This window comes from Tilletiaria anomala, assembly GCF_000711695.1.
Source record: "Tilletiaria anomala UBC 951 chromosome Unknown K437scaffold_68, whole genome shotgun sequence".
Taxonomy (NCBI): Eukaryota; Fungi; Basidiomycota; class Exobasidiomycetes; order Georgefischeriales; family Tilletiariaceae; genus Tilletiaria; species Tilletiaria anomala.
The window spans coordinates 1-21,210 of record NW_013546954.1 but is presented as its reverse complement, the minus strand read 5'-3'; the positions used below and the strand labels follow the sequence as shown (position 1 = coordinate 21,210).

Sequence of the window (21,210 nt, the reverse complement as noted above, 5' to 3'; positions counted from 1 at the left end):
CTTATGTCCTTCAGTCAAGGCTTTGAGATTTCACCTGCGCTTTATACATAGACACGGCGTCATTCCACATCAGAAAGCAGCTCGTCCACATCTTCGTCTCCGCCATCTTCATCATCTGACAAGACAGCCCTGCGCTTCGTGAGCGGCTTGAAGCGCGACACGAATGGCGAGGAGAATCGAGGCCTACCCGTTTGCGAGGGAGAGAGCTCGGCTGGAGCAGCTTGAACTTCATCGTCTTCATCACTGGCGTACGGCCTCTTGAGGCTGGGCGCCGGCGACTCTCTCCTCTCCCTGTACAACAGCGATTGGCCTTCCGCATCTTCAAACAACTCGCGACCTCGGCCGTACGTATTACGTGCACGCGGCACACCCGAATGCCGGTGTTCCTGCGCAGCTGCGTTCGAAATCTCGTCCGCTTGTGTCCCCTCATCGTCCGATTCGGCGAGCAGCTGCACACGCAGAGCCTCGAGCTCCTCGTCGGCTTTGCGGCGGATCTCCGCCATCTCAGACGTGACAGAGCGAGCGGGAGAGCGAGAGCGATCCTGCGAAGAGCCCAGGAAGAGCTGGTCTTTGAAAGGGCGACGCACTATTTCTGGAGAGAGTGATAGCGAGGGATGAGCGACGCGCCGCACTGGCGACTGTGAGAGCAGCTTGTCCGCTTCCTCCTCGTCTTCCTCATCGCTACCTCCCAAGAAGAGACCATCGCGCTTAGCTGCTGGGCGCCGCGGAAACGCAGCACGGCGTGATTGGCCAGAGTCAGAATCGCTGTTTCTATTGCTAGAATGGCGTACGCGCTGCTTTGCCCGCGTCTTCCTTGTTGCTACCGTGCGCGAAGGTGCCGCAGCAGGTGGAGAGCTAGTCGGAGGGCTGCTATATGGTCTCTTGCGTAGGTCATCATCGTCACTGTCGTGCATATCATCCCGTGACGAGGCCCGGTCTCTGCGCCTGCCTGCCCCTCTGTCGCCTTCCTCAGCTGCTCCAAGAGCTCTGTTGATGGCTGCCAACTCCTCGTCGCTGTTCTCGATATAGTCATTGTGACTCCAAACAGGCGCTTGTGCCTTCTTGGCCTTGGGATCTAATCGCTTGCTCGGAATCTTGGCCTTTCGCCGCAGGTTCTCTAGCTTCTCCCGCCGTTTGTTGAGCGCTCCAGCAGACGCGTCGCTATCAGAAGAGCTTCCACCTGAGTTAACAGAATAGTCGGCGATGATGGCGTCGACGTCTTCTTCCCACTCGGCGGGAGCTCTTGACGCTCTCGGCTTGGCCACCTTCTTGATGTAGTCTTTTAACGTCTGGCCCTCGTCTGGTACATACGGATTGGCCAAGTAGTGGTCCATTGTCTTGATGTCCGCGTCCAGATAGAGGGGCCAGGCGCTGACCGGGACCGTCCAGGTCCATTCTTTCCCTTCAATGTCTGGCGATGTAGAAATGCATAGGTCTAATCAGTTGATTCGATCTTCCTCAGCTCCCTATCGCCCTGTGCGACTCACCATGTTCTTCCTCAAGGCCAACTAAACGACAGAGCATCTTGAGCTCCGGTAGTTTTGACGCATCATCCCGCAGCTTGTCATCATCGTCATATCTCAGATCTGCGTCAAAGTCAGATTTCAGTGCTCCATTCATCTGTTGGCAAGTCGTAGAGCTCGACTCACCATAAGGCTCAAAGTCGCGTAATGCAGCGTTCGAAGGCACACCTTCCTCCAGATCGGCTCTGCGCTGCATGGCCCCTCCGTTGTCCTTGGCACCTAGGTCGCTTTGAGGCGATCGAGCCCTCATGGGATCACAGCCGCCTTCGAGAACATCGCCATCCATCCGCAACATGATCTGTCTACGTTGCGCACTCGCCATCTCCAAATTTCCTTTAACCCACATCACTGTGCTCGTCTTCCCCATCTCCATCAACCGGCCGATCGCGATCCCGATCTGCTGGTCGATTGGTTTGCCTGGCTTGACCATGACTTCACGGCCCGGTTCCTCAGCCTTGGGTGGACGTGGCGGCCGCTTGCCCTTCTCATACGCATGCTTTTCCTCGGACGGTAGCTTGGACCACTTGCGAAGAATGTACGCAAGCATCTTCTTGAGGTCATTGCTGGCTGCAGGCGCCGCTGCCTCTAGCTTGGCTATGACATTCGGGTTTGATAGCTCCTCCAAGGTGTGGCGCAGGTCCTTGGGGAAGAAGATCTGCGGACTGCCGGCCTTGATCGCGAGTCGATGCATGACACCGACAACTCTCGCCATTTGCTCATCCGGTTCGAGGAACTCTTTCCAGCGTTGGAGGTACTGAACGCAAGCCACCGCGACCGACTTGGTGCAAAGCTTGCGCTGGAAAGATTTGAACTGGAATGAGCGCTCCTTGTACGTCTCTTGAGCTGTTCGATTCGCATCTGCGTCATCGCCGACATCTTCTTCCTGTCCATCCTGAGCCTTCTTGGACAAGCGCTTCTTTGCTCTCACAAATATGTGCTCCTTGTTCTCGCAGTACCGTTCAAGCATGCGAGGCATGTGGAACGTGAAGTCGACAATAGCACGGAGTGTCGCGAAGCTCTGCGCTTTGTACGCGCCCATAACGACCCTGCAGTAGTCCAACGTGAAATTGTCATAAAAGAGTTTTTCTTGCGCTGCCTCGCCGACGACCTGGTCATCAGGCAGTTCGGAACGTGACAAAGCATCGATCAAGCGGAAAAGTATCGTCCAGAGGTCGACGGCTGTGACGAATTCGAGCCATGCCTTCGCCTCGTGTGCTGCGTCGGTACGTACGAGCACCATGCGCATGGCCCAGGGTTTGCTCCATTCGAAAACGAGGCTGAATGGCCAAGCTGTGTCTGGGTCCTCGAGATCCTGTCCGGTGAGAAGCGCCTTGCCCTTGCGGCCGCTGCTGTCCACCCCATTCTCGGTAGTGGACTTCAGTGTTTGTAGTTGCACGGCTTGTCCAGGCTCGCGCCCTCGCATCCGCAGTCCGAAGTTCGGATCATCCTGCCGCTTTTGGTAAGCCTCGGTATGGAGCTGTCGGCGGGAGAGGTAGTACTCGAGGAACCAAGCCCCAAGCTGCATCATCTTGATCCTCGCCTGATCTAGATCACCCATCTTGGCGTCTTCAGAGCGAATGGCCTTCCACAGAGCGCGGGTCAGTGGCTCAAAGCCCTGCTTGACAAAACGATCGGCCCACTCTTTGACCAGTAGTGCGGCTGCAGATGTCCAAGGCGGCTTATCGACGATGCCACCCTCTTCACGCACTGCCTTCCTCCTACGGGCCTTGCGACGTGTCTCCTTCTTTCGCACCTCCTCTGTCAACTGTTTGACATTCTTCCTGAGCGCACCTGTGTTCCGTGCGACTCTCTTCTTCCCCTCATCGTCGATAAAAGAAATAGTCGTTCCGAAACGCGTGTGGCGTGCTGTTCCGGACTGCATCTGCTGTTTTCGCCGAATGTTGGCTTCTGCATTCAGAGATGCAGTGAGCGATGATTGAATGGCACTCCTCTTCGCGACAGCTGCATCCTTTGCCATCTTGACTGCTCGCTCTTCCGCTGCCTTTTTGAGATCCGCATCGACTGCGTTAAGAATAAGATCGACGCTGTTGGATTGAACACTGCCGACAGCTGCGATGCCGCCCGGTTTGGTGCCAACATAGATCTGATACACACAGTCCATGGCAATCGCGTTCCACGCCTCAACATTCCTCTCTTCAGCACTGCTGCAGAGCATGAGCAAGATCTCGAGCACATTTGCCCGCTCCATGCCCTCGATAAGCAGGCTTTGCAAGCGTGAGTTGGTAATGGCTTCAGGCGTCGAATCAGACGTCGCTGGCGGGTCGCGGATCGCGAGGAGGTTACGAAACAGGTGCAGACACATTGAGATGGTGCCATTGTCACGCTCCGAGCGCATCGGGCGCGGCTTGCAGAGTGAGGGAAGCAGAATCTCGCGAACGATGACACCAAGAACGTCGTGGGTTTGTCCTGGAGCGCATTTGGATGGATCTTGCTCCGAAAACTTTAGAATCGACGCCTTGTAGCCGACTTGAGCCTTCTCCAAAGGCGGAAGACGTGCAATGTGGGAATTGTCTTCACCGCGCTCGACGCACACGCGAAGTTCGTTCTCAATATCGATCGGCCAAGTCATAGATGTCATCAGGTCGGCTGCACGAAGAATGGACAAGTCAACGGACAGTCGCTCTTGAAACATTTACTAGGCCGAAAACTCACCACAAGCAAGAGCAATTTTGTTACCCCGCTCTCCTTTGCCAGCAGTCGCGAGCAAAATGGGCACAATGTCATTGCGCAACACGTTGACCTGCGCGAAGACTCTTGCAACACGGCGTGAAGGATCGTCGTCATCTCTGCGCCACAGTTTGCGCAGGTCGCGCAGACATCCTTGCGAGCGAAACCAGACTCATCAGTAAACGCAGTCGAGCAGACTGGGAAAGAGCTCGAGTAGACTCACCTAGACAGTCATCACCAGGTACATATACCTCCTGGAAGATGCCTTCCTCCACCTCGACGTCCTCGTACCCACCGAGCGCTGAGCAAATGCCCAGTACAGGGCCTCTAATTTCCGTCATGAGGTCCTCATCATTCATCTTTGCCGGCCCATCTTCATCCTCGTTGGCACTCCCCACTTCATCCTCGTCGCGTAACTCCTCGAGATCGTCGACATCGTCATCTTCAAGACCGAAGCCGGCATAGCCATCGAGCTCATAGTCGTCGTGTATGGATTTGGAACGGTTCTGTGGCACAGTAGTAGCTCTACGACTCCGCTGCGGAAGCGCTAGACGACCGCCTGATCGGACGTGGCCGGTATTAGTGGCTGCGACGCTGTGCTGCTTCGCGCCAGGGCCAGCACGTCCGTGCCCGCCACGAGCGCCATCCTCATCGGTGTTCTCGTCTGCGTCACTGAGCCATTCTGCTCCTCTGGAAGCCCCAACTGAACGCGACTTGGCGTGCAAGGCTTGCTGTTGTTTCAGACGGTGCTGCTTTTGCTGGGTTTGGCGCCGTTCCTCCTCCGAATCAACATAGCCTTGCTCGGCCTCGAAATCGAGCTCGTCGCGTGAGCTATACTCGTTGTCCTCCATATTTTAGTAGATAGTGGCCACAGAGGTCCGTACGGAGGACTGCTAGCCGGTAAGAGTCAATGAGCTTGAAGAGGGGGCACGATATATCATGGCAAATAATGAGGGGGAGAACAATGGGGGTCTGACTGCTGCCTATTGGGCTGTTGGATACACGCGACAAACGCGACGCGACGCGACAGGGCAAGCCAACCCTACTTCCAACACCGCAGCCACTAGTCTCTCCAGGCTTTAGAACTTCGATACTGAACACCTATCAATTTCAACACCTTCAGGTTCATCGTCTGGTATGTTTCACTGCTAGCGTGTTTACTTCTGCTTGATGCGCTAATGCTACAAGGATGCGGCGACCGTATCGTAGAAGATACTTGCGTGCGGTTGCGTGTTACTTCTCGTCAACCTTCCGAAAAGAAGGACAACAGAGAAAGGAAACAAAACGAAGTCACGGAAACCAGAAAAAAAGAGAAGTGTCACAGGTGCCATGAGAGGCATTAATGTGGGTGAGGACTTTGTAAGCATTGGTCAATTTGAAGGTTGGAGATTCGCAAAGAAAGAATGATCGGCGGGGTCGCATGGGTAACGTTGCGCTTTCAGTGACGCGAGTGGTAATTCCAATTGTCCGCCTGTTGCACATTGCGCATGTTTCTGCATCAGGCAACACCGGCGGTATCGATCGTCGCGCCTGACGCTGTTCGCCGTTCCTTCTCGGTCTCAAGCTGCATTTGAAAGTAGAAGAAACCGATTGCAATGGAAACAGAAAGACATAGTGAGCACGCTTGTATGGCGAGGACGAGCATGGATCACATGTAGCTGCTCACCTGGTTGTACAGCAAAAACAATGCTTTCTCATTCGACTCAGGCGTTCCCTGGATAGTAAACATCCTCTCTCCGGTCTCATCATGCGCGACCTTGGCGATGCTGATACGGCTGCCGCTAAGCCTCCTGATCTCAGTGATCTTGCTACCGCCTTTGCCGATGATGCAGCCGACCATGTCGCTCGGGATGCTAATATTTTGCGTGCGCATGTTCGCTGCGTCCACGACGGCAGGAGCAGTAGCTGGTCCGGCGCCCGTCATGCCGCCCGCGACAAGGCCACCGCCGGGCGCGACAGCTGCGCCCTGCGCAGCAGCATCAGCGATTGCAGATGGGCGAGTGGCAGAGCAAGCAGGAATGCCGGTGGAAGCGAAAACGGATTGATGCTGCAGAGAAGCAATGTGCGCTGCGAAAGGCGCTGTCGACGGGTTTGCGAGTAGGTCGACACCACCACTTGTGGTAGGCACTGCGGCAGTCGCGGCACCGTTCCTGATTGGCGCTGGAGGGACTACTGGCGGTGCTCGAGCAGCCATACCGGGCAATGGTGCAGGGACAGGACCGCCTGGATGAGTCATTCCGCCAGCGCCTCCACGTGGACCACGTCCCATTGTCATGGAAGGCGCTCCAGGCGCGAGCGAAAGGCCGGCCATGCCTTGCGCAAGGTATGCTGGCCCGCTAGTCCTTCTCGGACCCACACCGCGAGCGCCGTACGGGACTTGCTGCTGCAGTCCTCCAGCGCCAGTAGCTGCAAGCACACCTGCGCCCTCTGCTTGTTCAGGGTGATAAAGCACCGTGCCCTGACCTCGCTCCCAGTCGTCCAGCAAGCATTTGGAGATTTCCGCAACAGCAGTCTTGATCGCAGCCGGTGTGCCCTGTACCTCCACGATTCGCTCAGTCGAGCTCGGCAACATCTCTTTTGAGGCCACCATGCGTGCACCAGAGACATCCTGAATGTGCTTGATGGTCAGACCCGCTTTGCCGATGACTGTGCCCATGAGCGCATGCGAGATCAACAGTCGGATAGCGGTGGATCCTGCAGCTGCGCCGGCTGAAGTTGAAGGGTCCGAGCTGACCGGATTGTCGAGGATGGTCTGAGCGATGAGCGAATATGCCTGGTTTGAAAGAAAGGGCGAAGGTAAATCATTGCGGCAACGGGATGAAATGCACTGAGACTCACCTTTGCGACACCTTCAATCGTACCGTTCACGCTGAGCACACGATCATGTACTCCAGGAACGACCTTGCTAACGCCTGCCTTGACGCCCGTCTTATCTCTCAGCTCCGCGACATTGCTGCCACCTTTGCCAATGATGACTCCTGCCTCCTTGGTGCTGACCAGGGCGCGCAGGCTTAGCGAGGCATTTGGGTCTGAAGATGGTGGATTGCCGTTGTTTGCAGCAGCAGCATCATCCTTACTTGACCTGGGTGGTGTGCTGGCATTCTTCGGCGAGAGGCTGCCGTTTCCGACATCTCTGGAGGTGTCCGGTGTGCTGCTCATTCCTTGCACTGTGGATTCGGACGGTGCAGTGGATGGGTCGGAGCAGGTCTGTGGTTCTGTGCTAAGCTGAGAGTTGTCACCTGGGTAGCCGGTCATAGTCGGGGATTTTAACATGTAAGTTCCCCTTTGAAGACTTTTTAAGTGCACTTAAGCCAAGCCCACCTTTTTCAGAAGACATGATGGATGAAGTGACTGCGCGTTGCCTTGCTGAGGTTCGAGAATGTCGATGTACAGCTAGATTTTCGTAATGCGGTTGTGTACGCCCACGGATGCTGCGAATGCACGCTTTCAGCCAGTATGGAGCAAGCGATCGATGAAACAGAGATCAAGTTGCAACAGGGCCAAGCTTGTTCTGTGCACGATTGATGCAACGTGAGGGACGATGTGTCGTCTGTTGAGTGACTCGAGGCTGTTGTGAAGTGGTTGCGAAAGTGACAAATGCTGAGCAGATCCGTGCTCCTGGACGCTGCAGAAAAGTCGGCCGAAGAATCGATAGCAGAAAGCTGAGAAGCCAGCCTCGATGCAGAAGAAGAACCGTAGCCGATTTGAGTTGCGTGGAAAGGATCCAAGTCTGTGGTCGGTGGAGACACCGGGGGTGCAAATCGGTGCTCGTCGCGGTTGTGGGTTGGCAGAAGCAGAAGTGAAGCGAACCGCAGAAGGATCACGTTGGGAACCCGTACGTGAGTGGCCGTGACAGGGGGAGCTGTTCGTGGCTCCGCGCAGGGAATGTTGTGATGGTCGGAGGACGGATGGGCTCGTCAATCTTCTTCAATCGAGACAGCTCCAAGAAGGTCGAAAGATGGTGGCGAGCAGCCAAGGAGCATCAAGCATCAATTGTGGTGTCTTTTGCATGAGATTATTTCTTCCACGAATGTGGACTGCACTGTGGCACAATCACGGAGAACAAAGCGCACCGCTCGCCAAAATATCAGCGAGCTATGATCAATCAATTCGCCAAGCTGGTGAGCCTTCTGACTGTACAGCTGCACTGCTCAAAGAGGTCCGAACAAGACGAAGCCATCCCACCTTCCAGTATCCGTTGCGTCAGCATAGCAACAGCTAGACAGTGCAGGCCCGAAGCGGCGCGATCATGGCGACGATTAACCTCTTCATCCACTCGCCGGGGTCGGCCATCTCCTCCGAGCGTCGATTACCCTCGACGGTACCACTCCACCAGCTCAAAGGGCAACTGGAACGCATCACAGGTGTACCTCCTATGGACCAAGTTCTTTCGCTCCATTCGGCCCGTACAGATGACCCGGACGTGAGGGCAGTACTCATCGCTCAGCTGCAGGGCGACGACAAGAGCCTCGAGGACTACGGGGTGCGGGAGGGTATGAGCATCAAGGTAGGTGTTTATGCGTGTTTAGTCAACCATGCTCAGCATCATGACTCATGCTACAGCTATCCCGTTCCCTTCACCGCCAATAAACACGACAACGAAATGCACTCTCAAATACACAGGTGCAAGATACGCGACCGGCCCCGTTAGCAAATCAATTCCTCGATGACAGTCAGGTGGAAAAGTTCGAGCTGAGCGAAGAAGCATACGCCCAGCGGCGGGACACCGTGCTCGCGTACAAACAACGCAACAAGATGGGCCGTTTCGACCCTTCACATCCATCCAATGATGCTTCATCAGCCTCTTCCAACGCAGCCAAGTACTGCGAGCCGCTTCCTCCAGATTTCAAGCTAGGCGCACGGTGCGAAGTCGACACCGTGGCGTCCGGTGCTGGCAAACGCGGGACAGTACGCTTTATCGGTGAGACAGAGTTTGGCGCAGGGCCCGGTGCGGCGGCGGCCGGCGGCAAATGGATCGGAGTCGAATATGATGAACCGGTAGGGAAAAACGATGGAAGTGTTGCCGGCAAGCGTTATTTCAGTTGCAGGCTAAAGTACGGTGGCTTTGCCAGACCAGACAAGGTCAAGGTGGGAGACTACCCAGAGGAAGAGATTGACCTTGAGGACGATGACGCCGAGTTATGAAATTCAAAGCAGAAAGTTTCAGCATAATACTGCCATGCTCTACTCTACATTGATCTTAGGATGGGGCTCGTTGGCCATCCGTTGCAGCGTGTCAAAATCGCCAGAATGCTTGCACATCTTATAGAAGTGACCCTCACTGTTTTCCAGTAGATTCTTCGGACTATCAAATTCAACGACTTTGCCGTTGTCTAGTACCAGCACACGGTCAAAGCTGGCAATGGTCGTCAGACGATGAGCGATGACCAGCATGATATGGTCGGTGAAGTGCTCGCGGATGGCCCGCTGGATCTGCTGGTCGGTTTGAAAGTCAATGCTCGCGGTTGCCTCATCAGCGATGACGATCCTCGAATCACGCAGCATGGCACGTGCCATTGCTAGCAGCTGCCGTTGTCCCTGCGAGAGGTTTCCACCCCCTTCGGAAACCTTAGAGTCGAGCGTGAGGCTGGCTTTGGGGATGTGCTCTATAGTCTCATGGTGCGACGCCGTAAGCAACATCGAAGCTTCCGTGTTTGTATTTACCTTAATGGTATTCGCTGCATCTGACGAAGACGTGGAGACGTTGCGGGTTGATGCCGGCCGGCTTGGACCTCGGCTGTGGGTGCGACTCGCTGATGGCGACGACGTCAAGTTGACCCTTGCCAGCACCTCGAGGCATTGCTCGTCCGTTGCTGACCGGAACGGGTCTAAGTTCTCGCGGATCGTTCCATTGAAAAGGATGGGATCTTGGGGGATAAGGCTCAAGCGCGAGCGCAGGTCATTCACGCCAATGGTACTGATGTCAATATTGTCGATGAAGATTTTGCCTTCGCTGAGCTCGGCGAAGCGGAGCAAGGCAGTGGCAAGAGTGGACTTGCCCGAGCCGGTACGGCCTACGAGACCGATCTTCTCGCCTGCCTTGATCTCGAAACTGACACCCCGCAGTACCGGCTCGAGCGTCGAATCGTATCGGAGGACGACATTCTGGAAGCGAACCCCGGCCTTCGTCGTTGGCCATGCAGCAGGAGGCCGGTTCTCTTCTATAATCGCTGGTGCCTCTTGTGGAATGCCAGGAGGCAAGTACTCGTTCACGCGTTCGACACTGTTCAAGTCTTGCTCGAGTGTCGACCACTGACGACTGAGCCAGTACATCGACATGCTAAAGCTGTTGCTCTGCGTGATGGCTATGGCTGCCACACCGGGCGAGATCGCGCCGGAGAGGGAGAGCAGTGTAGAGAACAGCACGTTCAAGCCTAAAGGAGTTTAGCCAAGAGGTGTCAGCATCAAGCGTTGTGCAAGCATTCAGAGCCTCAGCTTACCTCCTAGACAATCCAAGCGTAACAAGAGCCACCTATTACACATCCACCAGAACCACAGACATGAAGTTGTAGTGTCAAGGTCCTGGTACAGCGCTTGGATCAAACGCGTCTCCGCTGTGAACGCTCGAATCGTTACGATCCCCTTCAATGCTTCTCCGTATCCTTGGAAGATGGGGCTGCGGGTGACAGACTCTATCCTTCTGAGGTCACGCGATGCTCGCACGTACCCGATAGCACCTGTGGATACCAAAAGCTCACCCTCAGATATTCTTCTAGAGTTTCTGAGCGGGTAGCGCAGGCGACTTACATGTGATATAGAGATAAGAGAGAAGCGCAGCTGGCACAATGAATGCTGGTAGGGAGACGGCGAGGATCAGGATCGATCCGAGCAGATTGATACTGTATTGCACGACTGTCCTGACGTTCGTGAGCAGCGTGCTGTCGAGGACTTCAACGTCCCGCGCAAAGCGGTTGAGGATCCTGCCACTGGGAGTCTTGTCGATCCACCTGCTCGTAGCTTTGGACACGCTGTCAAGCATGCGTGCGAAAAGCAGTCGAGAGGCGCGCAGTGTCGCTGCATAAGTAATGATGACCATCATCATGAGCACCACTGCTTCCGATAGTTGGATGCCGCCGTAGACCAGGATGTATGGCGCTGGGTTCTGTGCGGCGGGAGGGAGCCAACTCTTGGAAGTCGCATCGTACAGCTGAGAGTATGCCTTGACCACGAAAGGCGAGTAGGAAGACTGGTACACCTTTGTGATGAGAGTGCCAGGTGCAGAGCGCTCTTTGTAGTTGCTTTGAGCCCAGTACGACAGCCAAAGCTGTGCGCTGGTGTTGATGACCTTGGCGAGGATGATGCAGAAAACAGCCAAGCCAAGCAAATGATAGCCGCATGCTTTTAGGTACATCGAGTAGATGCTCCACTTAACACTACCCGTTGCGCGTTCTTCCTTCTCGACCAACTTGCGCGTGGCCTTTGCATCCTCCGCGCCGATCTTTAGCTTAACGCTCGCATCTTGGCTTTTCGCCCCTTCCAGTTTTACTGCTGAGCCTTCGGTGTCGTCCTCATCATTGAAGAGCGTCGGCAAGTCCTCGAGCTCGCCAGCAGCGCGTAGCTCCTGGGGCGAGCCTGAGGCAGTGATGGCGCCCTTGTTGATCTTGATGACGCATGTGGCAATGGGCAAGACCAGCTCGACATGATGCGTGGCGAGAACGACACAGCGATTCTTCATTAGCGGTCCTTGCAGGCAGCTGTTGACGAGCAACTCTGCGGTGTGTGAATCGACGGCCGACAGGACATCATCGAGGAGACATGTCCTAGCACGAGAGTAGACGCAACGAGCGAGTGCCAGTCTGGCCTTCTGTCCGCCACTGAGCGAGATTCCGCCTTCTCCAACCTCTTGCAGGTCGCCCTCTTCAAAAATAGCCAGGTCCGGGTTGAGCGCGCAGATTTCCAGCACTTGTTCGTATCTCTCCTTCTCAAAGGGGCTTCCAAATAGGATGTTCTCGCGGATCGATCGCTGCTGTAGCCAAGGCTGCTGTGCGCAGTAGGCGATTCCACCATTGAGGCCTGTCGAAGGATCGTAGTGACCTGGTAGTTTGGGAAGGTGCAGATTGCCAGCGATGAGGTCCATCTCGCCCAGCAAAGCGTTAAGAAGCGACGACTTGCCACTGCCTGTCGGCCCAAAGACAAGCGTCAGACCTGGCTCGCAGCTCATCGTTACGTTCGCAAGTTCGAAAGGCTTTCGGGGATGTTCCTCTTCGTCCGCTTCGCCAGTTGCGCCGTCACTTGCAGTGGTAGCTGACATGCTTGGCGCACCCGAGCTGCGACCCCAGAGCTTGATCCTGCGAGTGAGTCCCTGGAGCCGTGTGACGAAACTGTTATTCGTCCGTTTTTCCTTGTCCGCAGCTGGAGCGATCAGCGACCAGCGGAAGGTAGCATTTTTGCAGCTGACATTCTCGGTGAGCGGCTTGATTGCCTTATCCACCGGCTTGTGCAGTGTAGATATGCGATCCTCAATCTCCTCGCCACTTGGTTCGGGCCAAATAGGAAATGTGAAGGGGCATCAGTCTCGATTCCAGTCATTCTCGTCAACGCTTTTCACTCACTCGAGGAACTTTTCGACCCGATCACAGCACACATACACCGTGACGGCCTCATTGATGATGAGTGGAATGACGTTCAGCGGGCCCGCAAGGTTGACGTAAAGGTTGAGAGCAGTGAAAGCGACAGAGATGGTGAGTGGCTTTCCCTCGATGAGCGTGTAACTCGCGAAAGCCAGTACCGATACGCTAGAGGGTGCAATGGTCCACAGGAAGGACATGCAGCTGTTGATGACCTGACGCTGGAAGAGTAGATTCAGCTCCTTGTGTCTGACCTCGAGGATCCTGCGAACGAAGTTGCCCTCCCACGCGACGAGCTTGATCATCTTGAGGTTGGAGATATACTCGTTGAGCGCAGTCATGCGGCTATCGCGAATATTACTCAGGCGCTTGCTGAGCCGGACGCCGATGCGCGTGCAGATACTTTGCAGAGGCGTTGCGACGAGCAGCGCAACGAGTCCCGCAAAGGCAGACCAGCCAAGGATGTTGTAGAGGAAGGCGAGTGCGATGATCAGCTCGGTCGGTGCACCGTAGAGCATGGTGAGCATGGCGACAAAGTTGGCAATGCGTGTCGCGTCTACGGCCATCAGGGAGACGACGCGGCCGACACCTTGCCCATTCTGATCCTGCTCATCCTTGTCGACTGCAGCTCCTGCGGCATTGTTCTCCGCGACAGAGCCTGCGACTGGCTTCTTTGCTCCCGCCTTCGGCACTGTGTTGGCCTTCTTTTCGTCTTTCTCTACGAGTCCGGAGACGCTCTTGCCCTTCATCCCTTTTTCGTAGATACTAGCCATGAGCTCGCTGCGTACCCTGGTGGCCGCCCGGCGCCCGGCATACAGGTGATACAGGTCCGTCTGGCTCTCCAGCACAACAGCGAGGAAGGCGAGCAGCGCGAAGAGGTACGCCGTCTCTTTCGACGTGTGTTCTGGGCCGCCTTTGACGAGGGCGGCGTAGACCTTGTGCGCCGACAGGGCTTGCATGTAGTCACCTGCTGCCGCATGGACCTTCGTGCCGCCTCGCTCTGCTTCGATGGCTTCGAGGATGCGCTTAAGAAAGAATGGTTTTGCGTAGCCCAGGGTGCTAGACACAATTGTAAGAGAGAAGTCGATAATCATGTCCTTGGAGTTGGTCCTGAAAATCTTGAGCGCTAGATTACCGCTGGCCTTTTCCTTGTTGCTGCCGCTGCCGCTGCCGACACGATACTCGTTCCACTTTCGGATCAGCACACGACTCTTCACAAACCTGCTCAGCTGCCATACGTCTGTCTCGTCGAGCTTACCCTTGCGCGTGGCGCGCAGCAGCGAGGCGACCCAGCGGAAGGTGAGCCAATGGAACAGCGTGCACGTGTCTTCGGGCGAGGAGAGCTTCGACGCATCGACATCAATGCGCTCGGGCGCGTAGAGGGTGTACATCGGGTCGGAAAGTACCAGCTTTTGCTCCGGTGATAACGAGGAGAAGTCATTTGAGGAAGGAAATACGGCGATCGGCATGGTGCCGACCAGCCACAGTGCCCAGAGCAGCGAAGCGAGAGATACGCATTCGAGCACCAAATTGCCTGCGACGCCGCGAACGCTCTCGCCTGCCGCGCCACCAACAGCTCGTGAGGCGTTGACGAAACCGTACGTACCGGCCTGGTGTCTCCATACAGAGGCAAATGCGCTCGCGAGTGTGTAATGCAGCTGGAGGATCGCTCCGAGCAGGAAGACGACAAGCAGCGCAAATGTGTCCCTTGGCGGCGTGCGTTGCGGCGCAAAGAGTGTGCGAATGAGGACGTAGCTCCACGAGAGCAGGATGAGGGATTGTGTGCTTAGGATCTCGCGCATGTCGGCCGGTGTTAGGATTCTGTCTGAAGGGGACACATGAGCGTGAGAGGACGATGATGGGTGGAATGTGAGTTGGTAACACAAAAGCGCGAGGTGGGCACAGATGTGCAGCAGAGACACCAGTGTGAGGCCGAGAGTGATCTTTGGAGCGGGCCAGGGGCAGTCAGTCGGTGCGAGCGGATTTGCAGGATTGACCCAGCCGCCATTTCCCCGATAAAGTAGATGTGTACTTTCGTTCGCTTCCGCCTCCCCTTCCACCCCAGCTGTTGTTGCTGCTTTGGGTGCCGGTGCCGGCGCCAGTGCCAGCTCCTCTGTACCCCTTTGTACCTTTGCTCCCATCTTTTCCTGTCCCTCGCGCTCTTTGCGCTCTTCCTCCTGCATTCTCCGCACATCTTCGTCGGTGACGAACTCGTCCAAGAGCCCACGCCAGCTGCGAGGCGTCAGGATGCTCAATGCATGCTGCGGAAGTCCCGTAGAAGCGAGGAGGTAAAGCAGGACGAGGATAGCGGGAAATACGGCGCGGACGAGCGCCAGCAGCGTTAGCTCGAAGGTGAAGTCTGCCGCAGGGGCCAGGTCTGCTACAAGCCCACCGTATCCCACAGAGCTTGAGTGTGCCATTGTTGAAGATGCAGGAGTCAAGACGCTGCCGTTCCCCTGTGAGAAGCCGCGCAAACTTGCGCCATCTTGGGATCGGTAGAACTGATCCAGAAGCAGGAGTTGCTCCAGATAGTTCACGGTAGTCGACATGGTGTATCCCGCCGCTGGTCGAGGGTGACCTTGTGTCTCGGAAATGCCTGACCTTCGCCCTTGCCCTGACGTCACGCACGATCCTGTCCTGCACACCGTAAATGTATGGACCGTCTATGGCGAAACACGCTCGACAGAAGCGAAAGAGGTTAATCAGCGGGTAGCAGCGTCGTGCGACGTAACGTGTCGCGCAGAAGAGGAGCGTTGGAAGTTGTCACAATAAGCCAGAAGCTTTGCCAGGTCATCACCCCCACCCAGGGCCGTCTTCCAGAGCGCCCTTTGTATCGTGGCGCGCAGATGCACGAGTCACGAGGTGAAAGCGTCGTGGTTGTCTTTGGGCAGGGGTATCTCGTCCGAAGCAGACGGGTATGTTGTCTTCTATGGTATGATGTATACACCATGACCCCGAGGTAGGCCGATAGCCCGGATAGCAGGAACGTACACTTGTCCTCCACTCGACTCGCGCACATGTCATTGCGCTTTGCTGAGTCATGTGCCTTTTGTATTGCTGCGCTGTGTTTGGTACCTCGAGGCGTGGGGTTGAGTGCTGTAGTACCAAATTCCCTGCTGCCACCACCCAGCACCGGCCGGCAGGTGCTTGGCCGACGGCGCCGGGCAGCGGACAGCGCCCCCGCTCCGCCATTCCCCCAGGCGCGCCGCGCAATCGGTGCAATGCTCCCCCATCATGCTCATGACATCTCATCGAATCGAATCTCATCGTCACCTTATTTTTTTTCTTGTCCCGTGCTTGCTTGTTCAGTATTAACCCTCATGTCTTCTTCGAACCGCATGTGCAGAGGCACTCTCACTGTTGAGTCATCGCCACGCTTGTTCTGCTGAAGGACTCAATAGTGTAGGCAGAGAGTCTGCCTCCCTTGGCGCCAAACTTCAGCCGGACGGCGAATAGGAGTCACGTTTCACTCGTCCCTCGCCTCGCATAGTCGCTAAGGACTCCCGAAAGAGCCGAGCCCCGAGGCGCTGAGACGTAGCTGCAGACCGCCTCGTCGAGCAAGATGCCTCGCGGCTACCAGAAAAAGCCGCAGCGCCGACCGGGGACGGCTCTGCCGTCGGGTCAGGTGCAACCCGCCGACTGGGCCGCCGATGCAGGCCGCGCGAACACGGGTAAGGCAGGCGCCGCCAACAAGGTAAAGCTATACAGGCACCCTCTTCCGCTACATTTTGTTCCGCGAGACGATGAGAGGGAGTGGAATGAGAAGGAGCAGAGGGAGCTGGAGAGGAGGCGCGCGAAGGCACGAGCGATCGCGATGCGGAACGCTGCCCACGCGACGGGTGCAAACGTGGATGAGAAAGGCAAAGCGAAGCAGGTCGAGAGGCAAGGCGAGAGCTGGGCCCAGTGGCTCTCTTTGTTCATCCCCTCCTTCTTGAGCACTCGTGGCCAGCATACGGCAAGCAATGCTACCTCGGAGAATGTTTCGAACGCAGAGCCCACTGGCAGCTCCTCGCCGCTCATCGTGACTGGACACTTCGATCCACTCACATGCAGCGTATGGGTCACTTGCCCCGAATCAGCCACCCTCCTCTGGCGGCGTGGCTTCTTTGGCAAGGGCAGCCTCTCGCGCTCCGAGCCGACGTGGCGCGAGCGGCAGGTGCACACGCGCACGATTCTGGCGCAGCGTGCACGCGCAGAAGCAGTGGCCAGCGCCGGGGCTGTAGCTGCAGGGGCTCGAGCGACGCCGTTGACCGCCGAGGAGCTGACAGCGATCCGGCGACGAGAGCGGCAGGTGGCTAAGATCGAGCGCGCCAAGGCGGCCGTACGCGCGGGCACACAGCTGCCGGACGGCATCATAGCACTCGGCGGGTCGCTGGATGCGGACGAGCTCGAGGAGATCATGCGCAAAGTCCAAGTGCATGATGCAGCCCCTGCAGGCGTAGTGGACGGCGGCGGTGGCAGTGATGTTGCTGCTGGAGCAGGAGAGACAGAGGACGATGGGTACAGAGGGCAGCACGTGCCTGGTCTGATCTACTTTCGACAGCCGGCGAGCAAAGGGCCCGCGCAGGCGCAGGTTCAGCAGGAGCCATGCGCGCGAGAAGGGGATAAGCCAACGACGGCAAAGGCGAATGACCCGGTCTCTGCCTCCTCTCCTGGCGCATCGTCTGCAACCGCAGACGACGCGGCAATGTCATCATCGCAAACGAGCAAGCAACATGATCTCGCCAAGCAAGACCGCACAAAGCAGGGTGCGGTTGTTCAAGAGGAAGAAGTGGGAGCGGAAGAGTCGATCAACGTGGACGTGGACGAAGTGGAGTTTGTGCAGCTCAGCATGGTTGAAGCGTTCTTCCTCGCTGCCATGCTGGGCGTGTTGCAGGTCAAAGATCAAGAGGTGCGTATTTTCCTTTTCTCTGCGAGACTTGCGATTTACACGCCATGTGCTGAGCCTCTGCATATGTTCCTTCCGATCATCCAACCACCTGGGCATGGCTACCCTCGCCCCCGCAGGAATGCGTCCTCGATCTGGACACGCTGTACATGCTCTGCCTGGCGGCGCATCCGCAATTTGCACACTGTGCGCATCCGTCTCTGCGCGACCTCCCGCTGTCGGAGCCGAGCGCACTGCTGCGCTCGTCCTCGCCGGCGCAGCTGGCACTGCTGCGGCGCCCGGACAACCCGTTCTTGCTGGCGTACGTTGCCTACCACTACTTCCGCAGCCTCGGCTGGGTCGTCAAAAGCGGGACCAAGTTCTGTGTCGACTACCTGCTGTACAAGCGCGGGCCCGTCTTTGGGCACGCTGAATTTGCCGTGCTGGTGATACCGAGCTACGACGAGGACGAGGGCGAAGCGCAGCAAGAGACCGAGCGGCCAGCAGATGACGGGGAGGCTGCGCGCGGGCGGGACGTGTTCGGCATCAAAGAGAGCGGCGGGGGCGGAGGGGCGACGACGGGGGTGATGGACTGGGTGCGCTTCAGCTCTGTGAACCGCGTGAATACGCAGGTGCTCAAGACGCTCCTACTCTGCTACGTCTCGGTGCCGTCTGTGCAGCGCAGCAGCGCAGAGGGCGTTGTGGACACCCCCGCGGCGCTCGTGCGCGGCCTGCGCCAGGGACGCAGCTTCCGAGTGCAGGTCGTCGCAGTGCGCCGCTGGGTGCCGGCGCGGATGAAGGCGTGATAATGGATGCAGCGGTGGCGCGGGCTGGGGCTGCATGTGTAGATAGATATGCCTGTATTGGTGCAGCAAAGCATACATTCCATCGTGCGAGGCGCGATGGGGACAGGTGACATGAGAGACCGCGCGTCCTGGAACTAGGCGATGACCGAGTAAAGCGAAAGTTGTTGGAGTGCGAGAGCAAGCATGGATTCTGATTGATGGTGAAATGCGGCTGTCGACCAACCCTACTCTGCCTTGCCTGCGATGGATGTGAGCAAGGAACAAGGCCAAGACAGCGGCGGTGGGCGGGCGGTTGGTCTTGGTAGTGGGACCGCGGGTGATGGGGCGAAGGAATGAGTTTTGAGAGTAGACTTGCCTGACGCCAGCGGACGGTTGCCGAGAGTGTGGCTCTCTCTGAATCACTTGCGCCACATCCATTCATCCTGGATAATAATTAACATCTAATGGGTGGTACGGGGAAATTTTATGAAAAATGAGCATAGTTTCGGCAGCTGGGACTTTTCTTGCTTGCCCTTTTTTTTAGAGTGTGTGGGTGCGGTGAGTGGCCGAGTGCCATTAGTGAGGTGCCCACCCAGACTCTCGGTGTCCGCATGCCCTTGGCATGAATCAAGAGAAGCGAATGAAAGGGGGCAGGGGCGGGGCAAGCATCTCTCTCTTTCGCATGGGCACCCAGATAGCGTCTATCTCAACTCTCTCCTGATCCGTCCTCCACCATTTCCCTGGTCGCCGCTACCACCACCACCACCGCCGCCCCTGCGGAAAAAGCTCTGACTTTGCCTCAGCCTGCCCTGCTCTGTTCCAGCTCAGTCCCAACCAGCGTTGGATAGCGAGAACTCGTCGTGTCGGTTTTACTTGCGGGCGTTGGCTGCTGGTGGTATCTTTGCTTTCCTCCTCCGCTGCGCCAGTCCGCCTCGAATCGCACAATCGAGTGGCACCGAGAAGGTACGCTGTGCATAGTCGCATAGAGCCAGACAGAAGAGCCATTCTCTTGGCCCGCATCCTCCTTCCACTTTTACATACATGTGAGCTTGATCACGAGCCGCCAAGGTGACAGCGGAGTCGACTCGTCTCGACCCTTGCCACTGACATCCCCCCTCCCTTGTTCTTGCCGCACAGTCAGACCATGGCCTCGTCTGGCTGGGCCATGCGGCCGCAGCCCTTTGGCCGCGTTGATGGTCTGGACGCGCCGCCCGTAGCGAACATCGAGACGCTCTTTGCCGACCTGCAGGTCCGCCAGCCATCCGACTGCAAGTGCGACACCAAGCTCTATCCGCCCACTTGCCCCACCTGCAAGACCGGTCAGATCTGCGAATCCACCCTCGTTCCGCTCAAGTGCGGCATCAGCTGCATGTCCAACCAATGCATCGGCGACATCTCTGGAGGTCGCTCCAACGGCGGCAGGATCGGCGGCGCCGTCGGCGGCGCGCTCGGCGTCGTCGCCATTGCTGGCCTGCTCTTCCTCGTCTGGCGCACGCGCGCGCGCAGGCGGGAGATCGCAAGGCAGCAGGCGCGCAACGACGCCAAGGTCCGCGCTGCCGCCGGCAAAAAGTTCCGTCCAGGCCAGCAGGCGAATCTCTCGTCCAGCGCCGCAAGCGCCGACGGGCGTAGCGTCGGAACCTCCGGCAGCCAGGAAGCGCGCAATGGCCTCGCAGGCAGCAACGCGCTGAGCGAACTCGAAGAGGTCGACGAGGACGACGTTGAGTACACCGAGCTGCGCCCCGATGGCCTCACAACGTATCGCAAGAACGACGAGAGCGAGCAGGACACGCTTGGCGCCCTCGTTGGCCTGGGCGTCAATCGCCGCTACTCGACGTCCGCCGCGACGCATCTCTCGCGCATCTCCGAGGGGGTCGAGGTCGACGATGACGAGGAGAGCACGATGGACGCCCGCTCAATCCGCGCAGGCAGTACACGCACTGGCCGCATGAGCATCCGCCGCAAGCTGTTCAATATCAACAACTCCAACCCCAGTCTCGCACCCACTGACGGCGGCGTCGCGATGTCCACTACATCTTCCCGCGCAACGCAGGGTACGTCGACCCACGCGCCTTCAAGAGGTAAGCTCTATAGTGCCTACCCTCCCGCGCAATTTGCGCATCCAGTGGCTCCCGCTGGTTCCATACGAGAAGAACAACTCAATAACGCATACCCTTTGCTCAACCCCTTTGGAGATGAGCATGCTGTGCAACATCAGGGTTCTGCATCTTTCTCCTCCTCCGCCGGCAATGCTGCCAGCGGCGGCGGTCGGCGTCGCGGCAGCAGCAGCAGCGGAGCGGCGGGCCGGGCCGTCGGCGAGGGTCCCGGACCTATCACGGGTCAGCTGCTGCCCATCTCGAGCGGCGACGGCAGCACATGCAACATTGTCGGCCCCACGCAGCCGATCCAAGCGCACCGTACGACGGGAGCGCCGCTCATCGAGCTCAACAAGGGAAAGAGCAGTACGACGCGCGGGTCAGGCGGCACAGGCGCGAATTGCGCAGTTGGCCCAGCCTCTGCCAACGTCCCCACCGGCACGATCCTCGACCTCGACGCGCCGCCCTCTCCTATGTCGCCTGCGCTTGCAGAGGGTGGGCGCGCGTATAGCGACGCCCGCGGAAGCATGGCGATGCGCGCGCAGTCCCAGATCGACCCGTACAGCCGCGAATCAGGCTGGTACTCACCCGCCGCGCCGTCGACCGCTGCGTCGCGCCACTTTGACTTCCCCGACCGGCTCGGCTCGGACCCGGCGCGTGACGCCGCCTTCGACCAGCTCATGGCTC

The 21,210-nt window shown here is 57.5% G+C and overlaps 6 protein-coding genes across 6 annotated transcripts; 3 read left to right on the top strand and 3 right to left on the bottom strand.

Annotated features, from left to right (window-relative positions):
* Window positions 1-20: 20 nt before the first annotated feature.
* K437DRAFT_257784 (uncharacterized protein) lies at window positions 21-5,105 on the bottom strand. Its single transcript, XM_013386647.1, has 5 exons — window positions 4,435-5,105; window positions 4,197-4,364; window positions 1,650-4,130; window positions 1,488-1,586; window positions 21-1,411 (listed from the first exon to the last, which is right to left on the bottom strand). The coding sequence occupies exons 1-5, from the start codon at window positions 5,060-5,062 to the stop codon at window positions 60-62; spliced, it is 4,728 nt and encodes a 1,575-aa protein (XP_013242101.1). The 5' UTR covers window positions 5,063-5,105; the 3' UTR covers window positions 21-59.
* Window positions 5,106-5,545: 440 nt separating this feature from the next.
* On the bottom strand, window positions 5,546-7,719 carry K437DRAFT_158418 (uncharacterized protein). Its single transcript, XM_013386646.1, has 4 exons — window positions 7,533-7,719; window positions 7,050-7,450; window positions 5,878-6,984; window positions 5,546-5,775 (listed from the first exon to the last, which is right to left on the bottom strand). Exons 1-4 carry the CDS (start codon window positions 7,546-7,548, stop codon window positions 5,710-5,712), a joined length of 1,590 nt encoding a protein of 529 aa, XP_013242100.1. The 5' UTR covers window positions 7,549-7,719; the 3' UTR covers window positions 5,546-5,709.
* Window positions 7,720-8,343: 624 nt separating this feature from the next.
* K437DRAFT_248876 (uncharacterized protein) lies at window positions 8,344-9,852 on the top strand. The gene is made up of 2 exons (XM_013386645.1): window positions 8,344-8,718; window positions 8,835-9,852. Exons 1-2 carry the CDS (start codon window positions 8,461-8,463, stop codon window positions 9,354-9,356), a joined length of 780 nt encoding a protein of 259 aa, XP_013242099.1. The 5' UTR covers window positions 8,344-8,460; the 3' UTR covers window positions 9,357-9,852.
* K437DRAFT_158415 (uncharacterized protein) lies at window positions 9,129-15,449 on the bottom strand. The gene is made up of 4 exons (XM_013386644.1): window positions 12,764-15,449; window positions 10,959-12,685; window positions 10,652-10,888; window positions 9,129-10,585 (listed from the first exon to the last, which is right to left on the bottom strand). Exons 1-4 carry the CDS (start codon window positions 15,325-15,327, stop codon window positions 9,396-9,398), a joined length of 5,718 nt encoding a protein of 1,905 aa, XP_013242098.1. The 5' UTR covers window positions 15,328-15,449; the 3' UTR covers window positions 9,129-9,395.
* A 646-nt stretch (window positions 15,450-16,095) lies between these two features.
* Window positions 16,096-18,557, top strand: K437DRAFT_237610 (uncharacterized protein). Its single transcript, XM_013386643.1, has 2 exons — window positions 16,096-17,669; window positions 17,786-18,557. Exons 1-2 carry the CDS (start codon window positions 16,341-16,343, stop codon window positions 18,449-18,451), a joined length of 1,995 nt encoding a protein of 664 aa, XP_013242097.1. The 5' UTR covers window positions 16,096-16,340; the 3' UTR covers window positions 18,452-18,557.
* Window positions 18,558-19,574: 1,017 nt separating this feature from the next.
* K437DRAFT_263717 (uncharacterized protein) lies at window positions 19,575-21,180 on the top strand (the record flags this gene model as incomplete). The annotated part of the gene is made up of 2 exons (XM_013386642.1): window positions 19,575-20,508; window positions 20,554-21,180. Coding segments are annotated over 2 exons (1,561 nt in total), but the record flags the coding sequence as incomplete, so codon positions are not given.
* Window positions 21,181-21,210: the final 30 nt, after the last annotated feature.

Bases quoted from the DNA above. Each gene is read 5' to 3' on its own strand.
- K437DRAFT_158415 (XM_013386644.1), bottom strand. From the start codon at position 15,327: ATGTCGACTACCGTGAACTATCTGGAGCAACTCCTGCTTCTGGATCAG. The intron at 12,686-12,763 runs GTGAGTGAAAAG...GCCCGAACCAAG, and splicing joins CGGGTCGAAAAGTTCCTCGA to TGGCGAGGAGATTGAGGATC. The intron at 10,586-10,651 runs GTAAGCTGAGGC...AAACTCCTTTAG, and splicing joins ACGCTTGGATTGTCTAGGAG to GCTTGAACGTGCTGTTCTCT.
- K437DRAFT_158418 (XM_013386646.1), bottom strand. The intron at 6,985-7,049 runs GTGAGTCTCAGT...CTTTCAAACCAG, and splicing joins CGATTGAAGGTGTCGCAAAG to GCATATTCGCTCATCGCTCA. The intron at 5,776-5,877 runs GTGAGCAGCTAC...TTTCAAATGCAG, and splicing joins TGTTTTTGCTGTACAACCAG to CTTGAGACCGAGAAGGAACG.
- K437DRAFT_248876 (XM_013386645.1), top strand. From the start codon at position 8,461: ATGGCGACGATTAACCTCTTCATCCACTCGCCGGGGTCGGCCATCTCC. The intron at 8,719-8,834 runs GTAGGTGTTTAT...TCAAATACACAG, and splicing joins GGGAGGGTATGAGCATCAAG to GTGCAAGATACGCGACCGGC.
- K437DRAFT_257784 (XM_013386647.1), bottom strand. From the start codon at position 5,062: ATGGAGGACAACGAGTATAGCTCACGCGACGAGCTCGATTTCGAGGCC. The intron at 4,131-4,196 runs GTGAGTTTTCGG...TTCTTCGTGCAG, and splicing joins CAAAATTGCTCTTGCTTGTG to CCGACCTGATGACATCTATG. The intron at 1,587-1,649 runs GTGAGTCGAGCT...ACTTTGACGCAG, and splicing joins ACGCGACTTTGAGCCTTATG to ATCTGAGATATGACGATGAT.
- K437DRAFT_237610 (XM_013386643.1), top strand. From the start codon at position 16,341: ATGCCTCGCGGCTACCAGAAAAAGCCGCAGCGCCGACCGGGGACGGCT. The intron at 17,670-17,785 runs GTGCGTATTTTC...TCGCCCCCGCAG, and splicing joins TGCAGGTCAAAGATCAAGAG to GAATGCGTCCTCGATCTGGA.